General features: G+C 37.3%; 1 protein-coding gene across 1 annotated transcript; it reads left to right on the top strand.

Annotated features, from left to right (window-relative positions):
- The first annotated feature begins 3,830 nt into the window (after positions 1-3,830).
- On the top strand, positions 3,831-23,028 carry LOC142224744 (uncharacterized). The gene is made up of 6 exons (XM_075294530.1): positions 3,831-3,884; positions 6,727-6,891; positions 10,750-10,868; positions 16,976-20,633; positions 20,786-22,061; positions 22,289-23,028. The coding sequence occupies exons 1-6, from the start codon at positions 3,831-3,833 to the stop codon at positions 23,026-23,028; spliced, it is 6,012 nt and encodes a 2,003-aa protein (XP_075150645.1).
- The last annotated feature ends 303 nt before the right edge of the window (positions 23,029-23,331 follow it).

A 23,331-nucleotide genomic window follows, 5' to 3' on the forward strand; every position in this document is an offset into this window, starting at 1 on the left:
TCTGAGTCTTTCAAAGCTTCTCTAGGGGTTTCACCGCATTGTGAGGAGGTCCCTTGTCATTGAGCTAAACATAGCACTCAGTGATAAGAGAGAAGTTCACCCCTGGGGCCTAAGTGAGCCTGTAATATTGGGCAGCCACTACACCTAACCTAACCTAAAACAATGGAAGCGAAGATAAATAATTTCGAGGATTTTTTTTTATACAAGGCCTTATCCCAACCCCACTGAATAGTAGAAAGAAGTGTGCAATGCCGGTAAAAAATACGTTAAAATATAGAAGACAATGTTCCAGTACGTATCCAATGTATTTTGTTTTGAGCAAAATAGCTTTGAAATTTTTCTTAAAATTTTAGTGAGTGTGCCCTGTGATTTGTTATTCCGGGACGTGTCTTAAATCTTTTGTTTTGAAGAAATGAATCCAAATTTAGCAAGGAAATTTAGTTAAATTTTGATGGTATAAAAAATTAGGAATACAACCAAAACAATGGACGCAAAGATAAATAAGTTCGATGATTTTTTATCCCAACCCTACCTTATTAATGTTATTCCGAGAAGTGCCAAATTCCATTAAAAAATACCTTTAAATACAGAAGACATTGTTCCAGTACGTACCACAAGCCATTTGGTGGAGAAAGCTAGGAGATCTACATATCTAGGAGATCTTCATAAAATTTTTGTGGAAGAAGTAAACTTTGCTGAAATTTGGATAGTTTACAAGTGTGCCATGTGATTTTTTTGTAGTACGTGTCTTAAGTCTTTCGTTTTGAGTATATGAAGTCAAATTTAGAAATGAATTTTAGTGGTATTTAAAGAAGTTACAAATTCCATCCAATATATCCTAAAATATACAAGAAATTGCACTGAATTTTGAGAATATCATTTATTAAGTTTTCAAAGGCATAACAGGTTGGCTGATAGGTCACCCGGTCTGACACATAGATGGCGTCGCTAGTATTAAATGCATATTATTTTTATATGGTACCAACCTTCAAATGATTCGTGTCAAAATTTGACGTCTGTAAGTTTGTGAGATAGAGAGTCTTTTGTGAAGCAACTTTTGTTATTGTGAAAAAAATGGGAAAAAAGGAATTTCGTGTTTTGATAAAATACTGTTTTCTGAAGGGAAAAAATACGGTGGAAGCAAAAATTTGGCTTGATAATGAGTTTCCGGACTCTGCCCCAGGGAAATCAACAATAATTGATTGGTATGCAAAATTCAAGCGTGGTGAAATGAGCACGGAGGACGGTGAACGCAGTGGATGCCCGAAAGAGGTGGCTAACGACGAAAACATCAAAAAAATCCACAAAATGATTTTGAATGACCGTAAAATGAAGTTGGTCGAAATAGCAGAGGCCTTAAAGATATCAATGGAACATGTTGGTCATATTATTCATCAATATTTGGATAAGCGGAAGCTCTGTGCAAAATGGGTGCCGGGCGAGCTCACATTTGACCAAAAACAACAACGTGTTGATGATTCTGAGCGGTGTTTGCAACTGTTAACTCGTAATACACCCGGGTTTTTCCATCGATATGTGACAATGGATGAAACATGGCTCCATCACTACACTCCTGAGTCCAATCGACAGTCGGATGAGTGGACAGCGACCGGTGAACCGTCTCCGAAGCGTGGAAAGACTCAAAAGTCCCCTGGCAAAGTAATGGCCTCTGTTTTTTGGGATGCGCATGGAATAATTTTTATCGATTATCTTGAGAAGGGAAAAACCATCAACAGTGACAATTATATGGCGTTATTGGAGCGTTTGAAGGTCGAAATCGCGGCAAAACGGCCCCATATGAAGAAGAAAAAAGTGTTGTTCCACCAAGACAATGCACCGTACCACAAGTCATTGCGAACGATGGCAAAAATTCATGAATTGGGCTTCGAATTGCTTCCCCACCCACCGTATTCTCCAGATCTGGCCCCCAGCTACTTTTTCTTGTTCTCAGACCTCAAAAGGATGCTCGCAGGGAAGAGGTGATCGCCGAAACTGAGGCTTATTTTGAGGCAAAACCGAATTAGTACTACCAAAATGGTATCAAAAAAATGGGTCGTTATAATCGTTGTATTGCTCTTGAAGGGAACTATGTTGAATAATAAAAACGAATTTTGACAAAAAAAATGTGTTTTTCTTTGTTAGACCGGGGACTTATCAGCCAACCTGTTATAGTTGACTGTTCTTCTAGAAATTTAATTTTTGGTTGTAGCATATTTCCAAATTCGATTTGTATCTTCTTTACAGGGTATTTTTACTTTTGGCTCAATGTTTCTGTGACTAAAAGTCAAGATAAATACAATATTTGTTGTCGTTGATATTCTTTTGCAATCGTTTTGTTTTTTTTTGTTTGGTTTTATTTTAACGGAGGGGATCGTCATCATCATCGTCGTCAAGAAAAACACCATATCCCATCATATGAGTTGGCTATCTCATTTTTATTGAAGAAGAGTCTTTCCATGAAGGCCTAACATTTTTGGTTTGATTTTGATTGTTGCCTAGAATTGAGCTTTAAGGAGTTTTATTTGCTAGCACAGTAGATCCATACGATAATCCGGTTGTGACAATTGGTTGGAAATCTATCTACTAAGAGTCGGAAGACGATAATGTTTTCTTTGTTTCAGATAGTATCAATGGTGTCTAGAAAAACAGGGAAATATGGAATGTGAGTAGGTGACTCGATACAGGGGTTTTCATTATCTACGTCCAAGTCTCTTGAAAATGGGTACCATGGAGGATAAAGGGAAATAAATCCACGATCCTTTTTTTGGGAAGGAGAAAAGGCTTCCAACTAGAATGAAATGAACAGACTTTAGAAAAATGAAATTGTGGAGTTTTCGGCCTTTTTAAAATTTGGAACAACGTCATTCCAGGAGTATGTTCCTTAAGCTACACTTCTGCAAATCGGCGAGAGCCTGAAATAAACAGGAGCCCAGTATATTGTTTCTTCTAAAGAATAATGCTACAAATTGACACAGGAGGAAACAATCGCCATATAAATTAATGTCCAGTTTATGGTTGATTCCTATATTAGTCTGTTGTGCAAAATAATATAGAGCCACTGTGTGCAGAGATAGACTCTTCATGGGTTGTTGTCAAAATAAGGCCGTAAAAACGTAGCCATACTAATACTCACTGTAACTTCAATGACAAGCATGGTCAAACAGACTTTTTTTTCAATTCAACATGATGAAGGAAGAGGAGACAAATCGCAGAAAAGTTCTAGGAGAGATTGTTGGAGTCTACAACGGCCTCATCACATCCCCATCATCATTGTACTGTTGTAATCATACAGAGACTCGACAGAGGAAGAAAAAAAACATTACATGGCTTTTTCTGTGTTCATATCTTTGGCTGATTCATAAACTACAACAAAACATTAAACATCAACTGCAACTGCAGCAGCAACAACAACAGCAAGACTGGGACGAATAAAAGTTGCATCAAAAAAGACAACAGCTAAATAACAAAAGGTTGCAATCAAAATACATGTAGCCTTTTTTTGTGTTACGTTAAGTGTGAGGGGAAAGGCCCATACTCGTAATGTTCTATGAAGAATCTTCTTTCGTTTTACGTGGTTGACCGTGAGACTTCATTTCCTCCTTCCACACATACAAATTTTGTTTCGATCTCTTTAATATATTACAACACAAAAATTCCAAATGAAAGTACTTTTACTTTGCACGAACATTGCAAATTAATCCCTTTAACCTGCTAAAAAATCTAGGTTTTTACGATCATTTTATGCCCTACTCATTGGGGAACACAGATTGTTAATATTTCTATCGGTTTTATGTATTTGGAAAATTGTATCATATTTCCAAAGAGTTAGAATGTTGAAATCAATAACAAAATCCATAAGTGAAGATCAAAATCGTTTAATCCAAGTAAACTTTTTTTTATACCCTCCACCATAGGATGGGGGGTATATTAACTTTGTCATTCCGTTTGTAACACATCGAAAAATTGCTCTAAGGCCCCATAAAGTATATATTGTCGGTCGTGGTGAAATTCTGAGTCGATCTAAGCAAGTCCGTCTGTCTGTTGAAATCACGCTAACTTCCGAACGATAGAAGTTATCGACTTGAAACTAGGCACAAGTAGTTGTTATTGATGTAGGTTGGATGGTATTGCAAATGGGCGATATCGGTTCACTTTTACGTATAGCCCCCATATAAACGGGCCCCCAGATTTGGCTTGCGGACCCTCTAAGAGAATCATATTTCATGCGATCTGGCTGAAATTCAGTACATAGTGTTGGTATATGGTCTCTAACAACCATGCAAAAATTAGTCCATATCGGTTCATAATTATATATAGCCCCCATATAAACGGATCCCCAGATTTGGGTTGCGGAGCCTCTAAGAGAAGTAAATTTCATCCGATCCGGTTGAAATTTGGTACGTGGTGTTAGTATATGGTCTCTAAACACCATGACAGAATTGGTCCATATCGGCCCATAATTATATATAGCCCCCATATAAACCGATCCCCATATTTGACCTCCGGAGCCTCTTGAAAGAGCAAAATTCATCCGATTCGGTTGAAATTTGGTACATTTCGCTAGTGTATGGTCGATAACAACCATGCAAAAATTGGTCCGTATCGATCTATATTATATATAGGCCCCAAATAAACCGATCTCCAATCACAGAAAAATCCCGATTAACACTCGAGCCAAAAATAATCTACCAAAATTTTATTGGCATAGAAAATTTTGTCAAAATTTTATATTTGTATAGAAAATTTTGTCAAAATTTTGTTTCTATAGAAAATGTTGTCAAAATGTTATTTCTATCGAAAATGTTGTCAGAATTTTATTTCTGTAGAAAATTTTGTCAAAATGTTATTTCTATAAAAAGTTTATGAAGCATTTCATAGTCGGAGAGGAATATTTGGCAAAATCTTCCAAAATATCATGAAATCTACCAATCTACCAATTAGTAAAAAATCTGTCATTTTTGGTAGGCTCGTGTTCATAATTGTATATAGCCCCTATATAAGGCGACCCCCATATTTTAATTCTGGCTCTATAATTACCGCACAACAGTTCATAATAGTTCGTACACTAAAAAAAAAAAACATACCCGGTTCCAAAGATTTTGTCTTTACTTTAAAAATATTGGTATTGATTCCGAACCAAAGAAGCGGAGAATACAAGTAAGGATATTTTTAGGACACAATTGTCTTTTAAATTTGGGTTTTGTGTACTTGCTTCTAGGAAGCAAATTTTAATTTTTCGATTTTTCAGCTTTTTTTCTTCATATGCTATCAAAGTCCTTTAAAACGAATTAATGACAACTTTATTTTCTAAATTAAGACTCGACTTCCAGTAGAAATTATGCTATGTTTCAAGTAAAAAACGTCTTTAAAATAAAGTATTGAAAAACGTATCCTATATTTGAACGATTTTTTGCTTTGTAGTCAAGATGCAAAAATACAAAAAATTTAAAGACAATTTCAATAAATTTAAAGAAATTTTCTGAATTATTAAAGTCAAATTGACTTTAGCCCAAACAGTTCTGCTTTCATGTTATGATATCAATTTTTAAGTCAAATCACTTAATTATAAGGACAATACGACTTCATTGAAAAGGTTATCGACTTTTGGACAAGGAAAAAACCTTTATAATAGAGAAATGTGTCTTCTGTGGTAAGCAAAATTTGCATTCGTATTTTTAAAACATGAAATCGTTGACCTCACGACAATATTTTTTTCAGTGTAATTATTTCTTCCCTATATATACCGGCCAAGAACTGAATATATACGTATTTAATCGACCTTTCTTTTGTCTACTATATATCCCGCATGGACTAACTTACAATTTAGAAGATGATGTGAAGAAGTTTTAAGATGTCTTGCCATCGGCCGCAACGCATGTAATTTAATTGTAGATGACCGTCTTTAATAGAAGTTTCTACGCAATCCATGGTGGATGGTACATAAAATGCGGCCTGACCGAACTTAAGGCCGTATATACTTGTTTTTGGATGTAGTTATAAGCCTAGTTGAATTTTCTTTGTCACTCCTATTACCTCACCAATATTTATGATCTCAAAGTCCAACATAAAACATTTAAATAACAAACTCTACATTCAACTTAAGTACAATTTATGAATTATGAATATTTTTATTAGGACAATTAATATATACCCCCCATACAAAATATATGACAAATAAAAAACTTCAAAAATTAACTAACGATTTTTAATTAGTGGTTCACAGGCAACAAAATACAAAATTTGTATACAGAAAATAAAAATATAGTAGACTAATATTTAAATGGCAAGTGGGATAGACATTAGAGGATGTCTGTCCATTGGGTGCTACCTTTCTAGGCCAATAAACGGTTCGGAGTAGATGACATTCTCTAACCATGACAAAAAAAATATTCAAACGACACTTTAAATTGGTGGCGCCAATGTGCTCTACAAAAACGTTAAAAGAGAATTGAAATGGAAAAACTGCAGGTGGTTTGTATTGCCTCAACCCAAACTGGCAAAACAAAGTATAACCGAAAAGATTATAAAGATTACGATTATTTAAATTTACACTTGTCTCGATCTCGATGGAGATTGGGCAGCAGACCTCCCGATTGAGAGAAATGAATTATATATGATGGCAAATGAATAGAGAGTAGGTTAAGTAGAGTTACACATCAAAGATCAAACGACATCTTCTTTTTCCATTGCCTTCATCATCCTCATCATCATTAAATTGTTAAACAGATCTTGCGTTTGGCGGAATCTGGTATTACCTGGTGGAAGATTGACCGTTTGTGTTCTTGTTTTTCGGTGACAATTTCTGTCTCTAATGATAATCACCATAAACACCATTTGACGACCACCAGCTGGGAATCAGCAAGTGGTGGATGTGAATATGATTTTTCTATGGTAATCTTTTGCTCTCTTCGCACTGTGAAAATTGGTGCACCGACTAGGAGATTTGTAAACCAATCCAAATCAACTACTGAGTTATTTTATTTTATTGGTTCGACCACATTGCTTATGCAAATGGAATACAATCAACAATTTGTAATTAATTTGAAATAATAAATATTTTGTCTTATCTTGATGGCAACCATCGAAATCAACTGCTGCCAAGAAATTTCTTTATGGCTTGTTATTAAAATTTTTTCTTAAATATTTGCTTTTGCCATTACGCTTGAGGATGGATCCCTATGGTTTGTTTTGATGTGGTGAAAATGTTGGTCGCCGGATATTATTCCAATATTCAGCGGTCATCAATTAAACAGAAAACTAGAAAATATTAGAAACAAGCGTATAAGTTTCAGTTCAATTGCCTCCCACCTTAGGCCTTTCTAAAAAAAACTTCACTGATTTAAAGAATGTACACAGAGTTTATAATTTAAAGAAAAATCAGTTTGCCATAGACACTCAAAAAAAGTTTACTTGGATGGAAAAAAAAATTGACTTTGTTATGAAAATTTTGCTATCGACTCCCAACTAAAGATGTGACTCTAAATTGTTGGTTTTTGTTGGTGACTCTTTAGAATAAAGAAATTTTTAAGAAGGGGTATAGTAACCTTGTCATTACGATTGTAACACATCGAAATATTGGTCACAGACCTCATAAATTATATATATATATATTCTGCTGGGTATTTGTGAATTCTGAGTCAATCTGACGATATCCGTCCGTCCGTCTGTTGAACTCACAACGAAACAAGCTATAACCGACCCAAGATTTGGTTTGCGGAGGCTCTTGGAGGAGCAACTTTAAACAAATTCAGTTAAAATTAGTCTATGGCCTCTAACGACAATGCAAAAAATGGGTCTTACCGGTCCATAATTCAATATATAGCTCTCATATAAACCGAACCCCAGATGGGCCTTGCGGATCCTCTTGGAGGAGTAAATTTTATCCTATTAGGTTTAAATTTAATACGTACTTTAAGTGTAAGGCCTCTGGCAAAAATGCAAAAATTGGACCATATGAGTCCATAATTATATATAGCCCCCGTATAAACCGATCCCCAGATTAATTTCCCTGTGCTTCCTGGAGGAGCAAATTTCATTTGATCCTGTTGATATTTGGCCCTCTAATAACCGAGCGAAAATGGTTCATATTTATAGGATCATAATTATGTATAGACCCCTCTATATAAATGGATCAAGAACTGAATTAGCTTATTTATATAAGTATTTAATCGGCCTACATATGGACTAAGACAATGTTAAGAAGTTTTAAGATACCTTGCCATCGGCTAGTGGTAACACAACTCAAGTAATTCCTTACTTGAACTTTCTACGCAATCTATGGTGGAGACCAGTCCGAATCTTATGTACCCTCCACATATAACAGGTTGGCTGATAAGTCCCCGGTCTAACAAAGAAAATACATTTTTTTTTGTAAAAATTCGTTTTTATTATTCAACATAGTTCCCTTCAAGAGCGATACAACGATTATAACGACCTTCCAATTTTTTGATACCATTTTGGTAGTACTCCTTCGGTTTTGCCTCAAAATATGCATCGATTTCGGCGATCACCTGTTCATTGCAGCCAAATTTTTTCCCTGCGAGCATCCTTTTGAGGTCTGAGTCCAAGAAAAAATCACTGGGGGCCAGATCTGGAGAATACGGTGAATGGGGAAGCAATTCGAAGCCCAATTCATGAATTTTTGCCATCGTTCTCAATGACTTGTGGCACGGTGCGTTGTCTTGGTGGAACAACACTTTTTTCTTCTTCATATGGGACCGTTTTGCCGCCATTTCGACCTTCAAACGCTCCAATAACGCCATATAATAGTCACTGTTGATGGTTTTTCCCTTCTCAAGATAATCGATAAAAATTATTCCATGCGCATCCCAAAAAACAGAGGCCATTACTTTGCCAGCGGACTTTTGAGTCTTTCCGCGCTTCGGAGACGGTTCACCGGTCGCTGTCCACTCAGCCGACTGTCGATTGGACTCAGGAGTGTAGTGATGGAGCCTTTTTTCATCCATAGTCACATATCGACGGAAAAACTCGGGTGTATTACGAGTTAACAGCTGCAAACACCGCTCAGAATCATCAACACGTTGTTGTTTTTGGTCAAATGTGAGCTCGCCCGGCACCCATTTTGCACAGAGCTTCCGCATATCCAAATATTGATGAATGATATGACCAACACGTTCCTTTGATATCTTTAAGGCCTCTGCTATCTCGATCAACTTCATTTTATGCTCATTCAAAATCATTTTTTTTATGTTTTCGTTGGTAACCACCTCTTTCGGGCGTCCACTGCGTTCACCGTCCTCCGTGCTTGAATTTTGCATACCAAGCAATTATTGTTGATTTCTCTGGGGCAGAGTCCGGAAACTCATTATCAAGCCAAGTTTTTGCTTCCACCGTATTTTTCCCCTTCAGAAAACAGTATTTTATCAAAACACGAAATTCCTTTTTTTCCATTTTTGTTCACAATAACAATAGTTGCTTCATAAAAGACGCTCTATCTCACAAACTAATTGACTTACAGACGTCAAATTTTGACACGAATCATTTGAAGGTTGGTACTATATAAAAATAATATGCATTTAATACTAGCGACGCCATCTATGTGTCAGACCGGGGACTTATCAGCCAACCTGTTACTTGTTCCTTACTTTAAGGGAAAATAAATCGATGCAACGATTTTTTTAATGTTAAATGAAAACTTCGATTATCTAAAATGCAACAAGGGCCACCGTGAGGCTATTTCAGCGTAGAGTTTGAAGCTGTCCAGACAAGCTCATCCAAAGATTTTATTATGAAAATATCATTCTCTTTATCTTCGGGTTTGAAGTTTTCTAAAAACTCTCATTTACCTTCACTGAAAAAAATATTGTCGTGAGGTCAAAGATTTCATGTCTTTAAAATACGAATGCAATTTTTGCTTGGTATAGAGGGCACATTTCTCTAATATAAAGTTTTTTTCCTTATCCAAAAGCCGATAAACTTTTCAATAAAGTTGTTGAAGCTAGTTCAACAACACTTTTTTTCAACATACATTGTTTCTATAACCCATTGTCTATAAATGAATTTCTTTACTTGAATTAAGCCATTAACGTTTTACTTTAAAAGTATCTAACAATTAATTTGAATTTATTTATATATGGCAACCCTTTATCCAATTGAACCAACTATGAAGTATAGCTTTCACTCAATCGGATAAAGGACCACCATTTTAACCAACTTTCCAATTGAATTTCGTATCGCTAGAAATGGCTTGAGTTAATGAAACTTCACTTGTGCTACAGCAACTCAAGCGGTAAGGAGCTGAAATCTCATCAATAAAGTCACTTGTATGCCATATTAAAACGAAACCCTTTTGCCTTTTTCTTTATGCTTTGAAAACTACCATAAATTTATTACAATTGTGGGAGTTTTCAAATATACTTACAGTCCACTTCTGCAGATATCCCACAATTGTTCATGGTCCTTCTGAACCTTCAAAGAACTGGAGAAAAATCTTAAAATTGTTGGAAAAATTTGGATCACGTTCGAATAACCAATTTACGTAACATATCATTGTGAAAAGGCAATATGGAAAAAAGGTACGTAAATTTTATTTGATTTGTGAACGGCTAGATATGAGTGTTAAAAGAAACTTAAGCTCCTGTGCTTGATTATACTTCAAAGTGGTGAACTTTTCTTTGTCAGTCCAAAGCTTAGATATCAGTGGTTTCTTTACTGTATTGAGCAGCTTTTCGTTGATGCTTGCACAAAGTCTGTAATGTTAATGTAATTTCTTCACGAGACACTTAAAAGATAAGTGCTTTCCACGAAAGCACAACCTTTTTTATATTAGTACAAAAACTATATCTTATGCTTCACGAGCATTTCAGTTGTTATAATTGTTGTTATCATGCTTCACGAGCAGATCCCAGGTTATCAAACTAATAACATTAATAACGATTGAAAAATTAAACACAAAACGATTTGATTAGAAAATTATTGATGCACATCGAAAAAAAAAAAAAAATCTCTTTCCTTAACATATGACTATTTCTCTTATTTTCTAATAATTGTCATTCGGCAAAAAGTAAAGAGACCTTCTACTTGCTATGCAAATCTCTTTTTCCCAAATACCTACAATAAAGCAATAACTACCATTAATGCATCCCGCAACCATCTGCAAATAAATCAAGGCAACACTGCAAGAGCGTTGAACTAGTACAGTGCTAACAGTGGCCGCAATAATCTCCACCAAATACTCTGCCACAAACTCCAGACAAAATCAAATACAAGAACATCATCCTCGTTATTACTTTTTTATTCTTCGTCGAGAACCCCCTCTCACACTTCACTCGATAGATTTACCTTGATCGCCCATCTTTCCCACACGTAGTCTATTGTCTTCAATTGTTTTAAAGAGCGTCTTTTAAAGAGTTGTTTTAAAGAGCATGGCCAAATAAAAGCATCTTACATATGCAAGTAGATCTTCCACGACAGCGGTGAACATTTGTGTGGTCAGACATACCTCTTTTAGTCAATGTTATGCTGTCGAGTAGTCGGATGACCAAACAGAGAAGAATGGAAATTAAATTAAATGCTTTGTAAAGACTTAATAAACAAGAAAGTGTGAAAAGAAGTGCCATTAGGAAGAAATATTTTTACAAACAGGAAAAAGAAACTATAAGAAATTAAAGGCGAAGACGAGGATGAACATTTTTTTATTTTTCCGGCAACGCTGAATATTTTGATTGAGTTATTTTAATTTAGTTTGGCGTTCTAATACCATAGGTATGGTTCCATTGCTTTAAATGATTCAATAACTCATTTGTCGTACATCAAACATAAAAAATATATTAATATTAAAGGCAGCATTGGTGGCGTTATATTATACCATTGCCTCACTTAACGGAGGGCATTTCGTACATAACAAATTCTTTAATATCCAGTGGTGGTAAAAAAGAATACAAAATCCCATAACTGTACATTGGTCATTTTCAAAACAAACACCTAGCCTAGTGTGGCTGTTGCGGGGACCAGGTAGGTGGATGTATGGTATAGAGATAATATTATTTTGCTCTCAGTTATTTATTTTAAAGGTTGCTTGCTCATTGTCTCGTCTCTCTTGCTATATTTATGTCAATATCGTAATTTGCGTTGCCACTTGTCTCGAGGAAACAGGGCAACGTATTTTAATTCGTGGGTCAAATAGACAAGAGTGCTAATTGCAAATTTAGTTGCTTCACTGGTGCAAAACTATTAGTTTCGTTATTAAGTACACTGAGGATTTTTTATAGTTGAAATCCGAGTACGAGATTTGCTTATCCTAGGAGACGTATTTCTCTGATTTGGAGTTTTTTGTTTCTTGTCCAAAAGTCGATAATATTCTTAATAATGTCCATTTGTTCATATGGTTAAGTGATTCGACTTAGAACTGAGTATTTACATGAGAGGAAAATTTGTTGGACTAAGACCAACTTGGATGTAATAATTCTGATTAAGACCAACTTGGCTATAATAAATCTGATTTTTTTCGAAATTAGTGAAATCGTTCTTTGTAACGTTTTTTCGTCTTAATTTCGAACATTATTTGTAAAGCTGTTTATTGGAAACCCGAGTTTGAATTTATGTCCTCACTTTAATACTCTGCTTCTTTGGCGCGGAATCAATACTAAATTATTAGTGAATGGAAAGTTCCGGGCGAGTCCTTTTCAGTGTAAGATTTGTGGCAATTTAACAGATAAAATATCGTGACTTTGTTGTTATAATTATACGATTGACCTCATTTTTTTGGTTGAAATTTTATTGAACTTGTAGAAAGGAGCACACTGTGCTTATTTTAATCAAGACAGACAATAGAGTCACAGAGATACACTGAAAAGATTTGGAGGAAGAGTTCAGAGACAGATAATATAATTGGGCATAAAATATTCAAACGTGTCGAAAATCCCAGATTTTTCTCAAAAGTTTGTGAAAGTAAATCGGTGTTTTCTCACGACGATGCTTATGTTGCATTAGAATTGAAAAATAATTTTCGAAAGTTATATTACAAACGAAACTTTTACGTTGCAAAGCTGCAATATTGTTACGTTTCGTTAGTTTATGATTCAATTTTGTACCTGCAAGGAGAAAAAACGATTGAGTCTGTTCCAAAACAGACTTCAATGCCGGGAAATCAGTATTGTTTGATGAAACTTTACTACTCTTTTATGGAAATTCATTTGAATTAATAAAATTATCAAGGAGAAATTATAAATTTCATCTGGAGTTGGAACGAAATAACACAATTTTCGTACACATTTATTTCCGTTTTATTTATGCAACATTTTAATTTATGCATCGAAGATTGAGCCAAAGGGGGCAAGGTAAAAGTCACACAGTGAAAGGAAAATATCACCGAGATGTATCCATTTCAATTTGATTGATTCAACAAGTTTATAATTGAAACAAAATCAGTCACAAAGGATCAATTATTTGATGTTGTTGACATTGGTTCTAGATATTATCATTTTCATAATTGGAGACATTCAATTGGAAACTAATTGAATCAATTAATTTCGTGGTTGAAAAAAAAAAAATGTTTTTTTTTTCTCTGTGATACAAATTAGGAACTTTTTCGGAAAATATTCTCCACTTTGGACATTGAAGTTTTATGAGTTCTGAAATAATTTGCTTAGTAGCGAGAGAGAGAGAGTGTGAGAGGAAAGAAAGAGTGTGTGGAAAGAGATTTGCCAGCGGGTCATTAAAATTATTGAGACGACACACGGAATTTGGAAAACTATTATACTAGTGCCCGAGAGATCACATCAATAATTGTTCCTATCCTACAAGCACAAGAATACATAACCGAACAACGGATTTGAATTTAACGAGGAATTCGTATACTTGTGTAAAGAATTGGTGAGTCCCAATTTTTTCTCTACTATACATATTTTATGAATAACTAAACCTATATGGTATAATATAACACATGGAGAAATTGTCCAGAATTTAAAAGTGACTAAGTATTAAGTCCCTATATTTATTCTATTATTACACGATTATCTACCAATACATAACAATACCTCCTTCGGGAATCAAATATTACTTTTCGAACATTCGATTTGGCATTGGCTTATGTCTAACTTTATCGAATCGAGTTGGAATTTATATTGAGAATTTGTCGTTGAGGCGGTTTCTTGAGTTTGGAAAAAAAACTTTAAATCGAATTGAAATTTAACATTTCAAATTTATCATTAAAAAGTTGTCCTGAAATTGGAAGGAATGGTTTAATCGAAATAAACTTAGGTTAAAATTTGCCACTGGAAAGTTTAATCTAATTTGGATTTGACGAGGAATCATTCTTACATTGAATTGAAATACAATAATTCATATTTGGCGTTGGAATCTTCCCTTATATTCGATCTGCATATACATCTTTGTTTTCTGTGCTAATTTGATTGGTTAATAAACATATTCTTTATTAATTTGAACCTTAATTGAAATTTAATCGTATATCGTTTCTTTTGTCTATATTTTTGAGCAAACGTTCATTTGTTCTAGAAATATAGTTCACCGATATTTTTTCAATTAAAATCGTAATTAAAGTTGAAGGGGTATCCAAATTAACTGGAACCTGTGAACGATTATATTCGTAATCGCGACGATTTAAATTGAAAATTAGTTTGGTGATTGGAACCAAAGAAATATTTTTTTTTTCTCTGTGTGTTGAGTTATCACTCGGAACTTGATTCGTGACACTAACTTGTTTCTTTATCTAGAGGAAGTCGTATAATACCCGAAGAGGAAAATAAATCAATCAGCATTTATAGTGTGTTATACATCTTCCGTTGGATTAGCTTGGTTACATTTTCATAGAATAAATTTTGCGCGAATTTAAATTCTCTCTAGTTTTCCTTGAAAAAAATGGCTTCACAAAAGTTTATTTTTTTCTCAGACCAAGTTGTTACCTTTTGTGCAAACTTTGCTAGCCTGGAGGAAAAGCCAACCAGAACATCAGCCCTCTCGAACCCCTCCACAAGGGATGATGGGATTTCAGTCACATTTGGCGACGAGACTGTGACTGATCCGAAGAGGTGCGCCAAATACTTCAACCGACAGTTTGTCGAGCATCCCGAGAGTGATAGAGCGAAAAGGAGAGCCACCCGTCGTGTACGTGGTCTCCGAGCCGATGACACACCACAATTTACTGCAGCCGAAGTTACCAATGTCATCAACAGCGCGAAACCATCTAAGGCGCTGGGCCCTGACGGAATTTCAATGCTAATGCTGAAGCATCTGGGAATACTGGGAGTTGAGTACCTGACCAGACTCCTCAATTTGTCTTTGGAATCACACATTATACCCGATGTCTGGAAAATGGGAAGGGTGATTCCACTACTGAAACCGAGCAAAGATTCGAGCAAAGGTGAATCGTACAGACCGATATCCCTTCTCTCGCCGGTAGCCAAGACACTTGAGGCATTACTCCTCCCCAGCCTTGTGGAGAATTTTCCAGCTGCCCACCATCAACATGGATTCCGTAAGGTACATAGTACGACAACAGCCTTACATGCCATTTCGACACATATTAATAAGGGACTTAACCAGCCCAGGCCGTGTCACAGGACGGTCCTCGTGGCGCTTGACCTATCGAAAGCATTCGATACGGTCAACCATGCCACATTATTTGAGGACATCGAGAATACGTCCCTACCGGCAGGAGCGAAGCGTTGGGTGCTGAATTATATGTGTGGACGCCAGTCGTACGTGGAATTCAGGGACAGAAAGTCAAGACCACGTAGAGTTAAACAGGGAGTTCCCCAAGGTGGGGTGATATCTCCGGCACTGTTTAACCTCTACATGTCCTCGATTCCACCCCCTCCTGACGGCGTCGAGATTGTATCATATGCGGATGACTGTACAATCTTGGCATCTGGGCCCAATGTTGATGACATTTGCGATCGGTTGAACGTCTACATAGCTAATCTTACCAGTTATTTCACTGCGAGAAACTTGAGGATATCCCCCACCAAATCCTCAGCCACACTATTTACTACATGGACGGCAGAAGTGCGCAGGCAGTTGAATATCAGAGTCGATGGAGTAATAATTCCGACCACAAATTACCCCAAGATTCTTGGGGTCACATTCGACAGCCTTTTTAGGTCATCTGCCCATGCCACTGCAATATGTAATAAGCTCCGTGGTAGAAACAAGGTCCTCAAGTCACTAGCCGGCAGTACTTGGGGTGCGGACAAAGAAACCTTGCTAACTACTTATAAGGCAATTGGCCGGTCAGTGGTAAACTATGCAGCGCCAGTGTGGACACCGCAGACCAGTGATACGCAGTGGAATAACATACAAACCTGCCAGAACGCTGCCCTTAGAACTGCGACTGGGTGTCTCCGCAGCACACCCCTGGATCACCTTTATGTGGAGACAAAGATCATCCCTGTGCGAAGACACAACTACATGCTGTCAAAGCAGTATCTCCTGGGTTGTTATCGCAGTAATCATCCAAACCACCATCTTATGGATACACAACCACCACCCAGGAACGTAAGGGTTGATATACATAATCTAGAGCGCGAGATCCAGCGCTATAAAAGAGAGCCTCTAGATCAAGCAGCGTACCAGGCAGGTTTGAACAGGATTCATGAGGATACTGTAGCTGAAGCGGTGAGAAGCTACAAGGTTAATCCTGTTCTTGGAGTCCGACCACCGCCCATAGCATCGGAGGAAAGAGACCTCCCACGGCAGACTAGGGTAATTTTGGCCCAATTAAGATCAGGCAAGTGCAGCCGCCTCAATTCCTACTTATCGGTGATTGATAGCAGCGTAGCTGACGTTTGTCCAATTTGCAACCAAGGGCCACACGACACGCGTCATCTTTTCTCTTGCCCAGCCAAACCAACCCGACTTACCACCAGATCACTCTGGACACACCCCATCTTAGTCGCAGAGTTCCTTGATCTGCCAACAAGCTGATGTACCAAGCGTATAACATGAAATGGATGAGATCACAATAAACTGTTACAACAACAACAACAACAACAACCAGAACATCAAGTTTGCAAGTCGAACTTGATGATTTGGAACGACAATGGCGTCAGCTGGTAAAGATATATGAAGTTGAGATGACTGAAACCCCTGATAACTCAAAGGCTACTCAGGAATCGGTGCATTCTAAGTTTCTGGAATCCAGTAGGGCATATAAGGAATGCAAGGCCCTAATTCTTGACTTAATACAAGATCAAGAAAAGAAGATAGTGGGTTCGGCTGTTAACTTGGATATGGGATCTAGAGATCGTGAGGATGCTGGATTCTTATTGAAGGTACCTCCCTGTGACACCGAGGTATTTAGTGGCGGATATGATAAATGGCCAAGTTTCAGAGATATGTTTTCGGCCATTTATATCAAACATCCAAGATTATCCCCAGCTCAAAAATTATTTCACCTCAGGGCCAAGACTCGAGGAGAAGCAAGCCAAATTGTCAAGCAATTTCCTTTAACCGACGATAATTTCAATTTGGCTTGGGATGCTCTGAGTCACCGGTACGAGAACAGGCGAATATTAGTCAATCATCAATTACGTAAGATTTTCGAAATCGAGCGCGTTACTTCTGAGAAGGGAAAATCGTTGCGCAACCTGCAATACACTATAAATAATTGTTTGTCTGCCCTGAAAACTTACAATATTTCGATAATCTCATGGGATCCTCTGTTAGTATATTGGGTGTCTTCCAAACTCCCAGAGGAAACATTGGCAGCTTGGGAGAATTCATTGGATGATCATAAACAAATGCCAACATGGCACCAGTTAGACGACTTTATAACTAAACGTTTGGGTATGTTGGAATCTATATCGGATATTAGGAAACCTATAGCAGCACCACCGGTTACCCAGAAAACTCAAACCTATCATGCAAAAACTGAAACAAATTATAAGTCCTGTAAAATGTGTAAACAAACTCATGTTTTAAGGAACTGCCTGAGATTTAAATCTTTGTCCCATACCGAGAAAAGGAAATTCGTGTTAAACCATAAAGGGTGTGAGAATTGCCTTTCTTTCTCCCACATCACTCAAAACTGTCAAAGTGATAAGGTTTGTCAAAAGTGCCAAGAACCTCATCACACACTTCTTCATCCCGAATCTGTTTTCTCTGGGGACCATGGTCAGTTGAACCCACAGGCAAATGCATTTCATGTTGAGACTCAACAAGTAGATCAACCAACCACATCTGCTGCGGCATACAATGTTTCACAAAATGTTCAAAGTCACTTTGCGAAATCAGGCGAAGGAACGATCTTACCCACAGCTCTAATTGACATCGCACACCACGGAAATAGTTTCACGATCAGAGTTTTCATTGATCAAGGGTCTCAGGAATCTTTTATCTCCTCAAGAGTTATTAATAGATTTTCGATTCCAACGAAGAAATCGATGACGACAATTTCTGGCCTGGGCGGAACTATTTTGGAAAATTCGTCAAGAATTTGTCACCTTACGTTAAAATCTCGGAAATCAAGTTTCACACATTCCGCGAATGTTATAGTCATTTCCAGTTTAAACCAACTAATGCCTGCAACCTCTACTTATATATCTAATTGGTCTGAGTTGAATCGGTTGGATTTAGCTGATCCGAACTTTTCGAAACCGGCGCAAATTGATATGTTACTGGGAAGCGACATATTGCCATATATATTAAAGACTGGGATTAAGAAAAATGTTTCCAGAAATTTATTAGCCCAGGAAACAGAATTCGGGTGGATAGTTAGTGGTAAACCAGCATGTCGCACGGTAGAAACATTTGCTTCTTGGGTAACCTCTCCTGATACACTGAATGAAGAACTTAAACGGTTTTGGGAAATAGAAAATGTGATGTCTGACACACCTCTTTCTGAGGAAGACAAATGGTGTGAAGAGTTTTATAGAAGGACAGTAAATCGTCGGTCTGATGGCAAATATGTCGTCAGATTACCATTTAAGCAAAATATACCATCGAATATGGTGCTTGGATCATCACGAAAAGCAGCCTTGGGTCAATTTTTGAGGATGGAGAAAACTCTAAAGAAAACTCCTGAACTAGAACAAGAATATAACAAGGCTTTTTCAGAGTATGTACAACTAGGTCATATGGCACTTACAAATAATATGGAGATAAATCGAGGTTCCCAAGTCTTATCGTTTTATCTACCACATCATGCGGTGGTTAAACCAGATAGAACATCAACCAAAGTACGAGTTGTTTTCAATGCTTCGAAGAAAACCACATCTGGATTTTCTCTAAATGATGTTCTATATACCGGCCCTGCGAAACAAAACGATTTAATGAATGTCATATTGAATTGGAGATTTTTTAAATACGTTTTCAACGGGGATATCCAGAAAATGTATCGTCAGATCTGGATTCATTGCGATGATCAACAGTATCAAAGAATTCTGTTTCGCCCTTCACCGTCTGACCAAGTTCAAGACTTTTGCTTAAAAACAGTAACGTTTGGTGTTAATTGCGCGCCATATTTGGCGATTAGAACTCTACTCCAACTAAGTGAAGATGCGAAAGAATCTCATCCAACGGCATCAGCCATATTGCAGAATCAAATATACGTCGATGATGTTCTATCTGGAGCTCATTCTTTAATGGAAACCAAATCAAATCTTCTGGAACTTATTGATTTGTTAAATTCAGGCGGGTTTCCACTAAAGAAAATAACAGAAAATCATTCTCAACTTCTAGAAAATTTGCCCCCGGAGGATCTTCTTGATGAAGATTTCTTAAAAATAGAGGATGCTAGTGAGACAAAAACATTAGGTATTAAATGGAACGCAATGTCAGATCTCTTCTTCTACAATGTCGCGAAGATTGATAAACCCTCTTCGCCTATAACCAAGCGTAAAATTCTTTCAATTGTTGCAAAGCTTTTTGATCCAGCCGGTTGGTTAGCTCCTATCATAATAGTAGCAAAAGTCTTGATGCAGCAACTTTGGATTGATGGTACTGACTGGGATGAAGAAGTCAAACCACAATCATTAGAAAAATGGAATTTGTTTATTTCGAACTTTGATGAAATACGAAATATACGAATTCCTCGCTGGGTCAAATTCACCCCTGACGGTAAATTTCAACTGCATGGATTTTGTGATGCCTCAGAGAAGGCTTATTGTGCATGTATTTATATCCGATCGATATCTCCGGAAAATGTTGTATCCTCGCACTTGCTTGTTTCAAAGAGTAAAGTTGCCCCATTGAAAACGATAAGCTTACCCAGATTGGAGTTGTGTGGAGCCGCACTACTTAGTAAACTTCTGAAATCCATATGCAAGAATCTGAGTTTGCCCCATAATGAAATGTATCTCTGGTCAGATTCTACTATCACTTTAGCTTGGCTTAGCAAACCACCGTACCAATGGAAAACATTTGTTGCAAACAAAATATCCGAAATTCTTGATAACGTTGGTAATGCTAATTGGAGACATGTTCCAACCGCTGATAACCCAGCTGATATTGGCACAAGAGGAGTAACAGCAGTAGAATTGGTAGCTAATGATCTCTGGTGGTATGGACCAAGCTGGCTAACGAAAGCCCCAGAATTGTGGCCAAAAACAACTTTGCCAATGGAATCATCTTTAGAGAAGAAAGTTACTTCCCATCACACTCAAATACAATCGGATGAAATTCTAGAACGTTTCTCTTCATTTGATCGAGCCTTGCGTGTAATATCTTATATATTTAGATTTATCAGAAAATGTCAAAACGAATTTTACCAGATATGGTGAAAGACTTTATAACTACGGATGAAATAACGTTTGTAAAGCGCCGATTGATAATGATTGCACAGGTAACATATTATCCGTCGGAATATCAGGCGCTTGAATCCAAGAGAACTATCAGCTTGAAAAGCCGTCTATTAACATTAAATCCATTTCTCGACGAGAACCACTTACTGCGAGTCAATGGACGTTTGGCTAATTCGGATATGAATTATAACGAAAGACATCCAATAATTCTCCCTGAGAAGTCACGTTTTTGCAAACTCTTTATTGACTTCACACATAAAATCTTGATGCACGCAGAACATCAAAGTATGCTACGTGCTATACGCCAAGAATTTTATGTAATTCGATTGAAAAATTCTGTTCGTCAATGCATAAGAAATTGTCGATCCTGTGCCATATATAAGAATCGAATTCGAAATCAAATCATGGCTGCTCTGCCAGTTGAAAGATGTACATTTTCACTACCGTTCACGAATACCGGTATCGATTTCGCTGGCCCATTCGAGCTCAAGACATCACGACTGCGAAACGCAAAAACTCAGAAAGGTTATGCTGCGATATTCGTCTGTTTGTCGACACGTGCAATTCATTTGGAAGTATGTTCTGATTTGTCGTCTGAAGCTTTCTTAGCTACGTTTAGTAGATTTGTAGGTAGAAGGGGATTCCCAAATAAAGTCTTTTCCGATAATGGAACCAACTTTGTTGGTGCGAATCGTACATTGACTCAGGAATATAAGAATTTTATACGGTCTTCTGAAAAGGCTTTAATATCAAAATATAATCTCCATGGATTTACCTGGGTCTTTATACCACCTCATGCTCCTCATATGGGAGGCTTATGGGAAGCCGGTGTGAAGAGCATGAAAACACATCTTAAGAAAGTTGCGGGGGCTTATAAATACACCTTTGAGGAGTTTTCCACATTGTTGATTCGGATCGAAAGCATATTAAATTCTCGTCCGCTTTCTCCGATGACTGAAGATCCGAATGAGCTTGCTCCACTGACACCCGGCCACTTCTTAAGGGGAACTGCATTAACTGCTATTCCCGAAGAAGTTTCCGATAATCTCACCTTAATTAATCGTTGGCAAAGACTTAAGCTCATCCAAAAACATTTTTCCAAGCGCTGGAAAAATGAATATATTAGTGATCTACAACGTCGATATAAATGGAAATCTATTCAGAAAAATCTAAAAAAAGATGACTTTGTAATCGTGCGGGATGATAATTTGCCTCCAACGGAATGGCGTCTTGGTCGTATAGAAAAAGTTTTCCAAGGAACCGACTCGAATGTACGTGTGGCTGAAGTGCGAACTCAAAATGGAGTAATCGTTCGCCCTTTAGTCAAACTATGCATATTACCGAGTGCTTAATATATTTATATCTAGCTTCCGTTCACCGTTCACATATCAAATAAAATATTTACGTTTCAGCATTGCTTCTAGCGTACCAAAATGTCGTATCTGCCAAGAAAGACATTTTTTGAAAGACTGCTTAAAATTTTCGAACATGACTGTGGTCGAACGACGAGAGACGGCGAGGAAAAAGAACTTTTGCTTCAACTGTTTATGTTCCTCGCATACTCGGGACAGGTGTCCATCAAGAAGGTCTTGTCTGGTCTGCAACGGCTCACATCATACTACACACGGACAACAACCGGAAATCAACAGCTCGACCCGCCACGTATACAACACAAACCAAACATGCTGCTTCTAAAAGGTCTCCACCCATCAAACACCCATCCGGGAAAAAGGAAACTCACAGACGAACTATCGATGAAACAAGACGCAATGACAATCCTGAAAAAGCATCCGCTTCCCACAAAAAACCTTATGTCAGCGACCGTCTCAGCTCCAGGAACAAAACTCATGTGTTCTTGCACACTGCAATGGCTAAGGTTTTGACACCGCAGGGGCCGCAGAAAACCCGCTTGATAATTAATTCTGGAGCATCGCAGACTGTCGTGAAAACCGACTTTGTCGAAAGATTACGTCTGCCTACAACCAGGAAAGGAAATCGGTATTATTGCACTCTTAACCTCTTGTCCTATCACGATAAATCGGCAAAGGTGCAAATCACCGGAGAAGTGCGAAGCCAATTGAATACCACCTTCCCCGAGACCACAAATGATAAACGCTTGACAACTTTATATAACCACTTGGTAGATTTAGCCGATCCTCATTTTTACCATCCCACCAATATCGAAATAGTGTTGGCCAACGACCAAATTCCAAGAATTCTTCGAGCGGGTCTAATCCAGACGTCTTCATCAATGCCAATTGCCCAGAGTACTGTTTTTGGATGGATCATATCGGGAGCATGTCACTACTAAGTTGCAATGCTGCAAGAGGGGCGGCATGTTGAAGCTAGTTCAACAACACTTTTTTTCAACATACATTGTTTCTATAACCCATTGTCTATAAATGAATTTCTTTACTTGAATTAAGCCATTAACGTTTTACTTTAAAAGTATCTAACAATTAATTTGAATTTATTTATATATGGCAACCCTTTATCCAATTGAACCAACTATGAAGTATAGCTTTCACTCAATCGGATAAAGGACCACCATTTTAACCAACTTTCCAATTGAATTTCGTATCGCTAGAAATGCCTTGACTTAATGAAACTTCAC

Source organism: Haematobia irritans, chromosome 1, assembly GCF_050003625.1.
Source record: "Haematobia irritans isolate KBUSLIRL chromosome 1, ASM5000362v1, whole genome shotgun sequence".
Taxonomy (NCBI): Eukaryota; Metazoa; Arthropoda; class Insecta; order Diptera; family Muscidae; genus Haematobia; species Haematobia irritans.

Excerpts from the sequence above, each read along its gene's own strand:
- LOC142224744 (XM_075294530.1), top strand. The coding sequence starts at position 3,831 with ATGTTGAAATCAATAACAAAATCCATAAGTGAAGATCAAAATCGTTTA. Across the intron at positions 10,869-16,975 it reads GCTTCACGAGCAGATCCCAG|AACATCAAGTTTGCAAGTCG; the intron begins GTTATCAAACTA and ends AACAACAACCAG. Across the intron at positions 20,634-20,785 it reads CATTTGATCGAGCCTTGCGT|GCGCTTGAATCCAAGAGAAC; the intron begins GTAATATCTTAT and ends TCGGAATATCAG.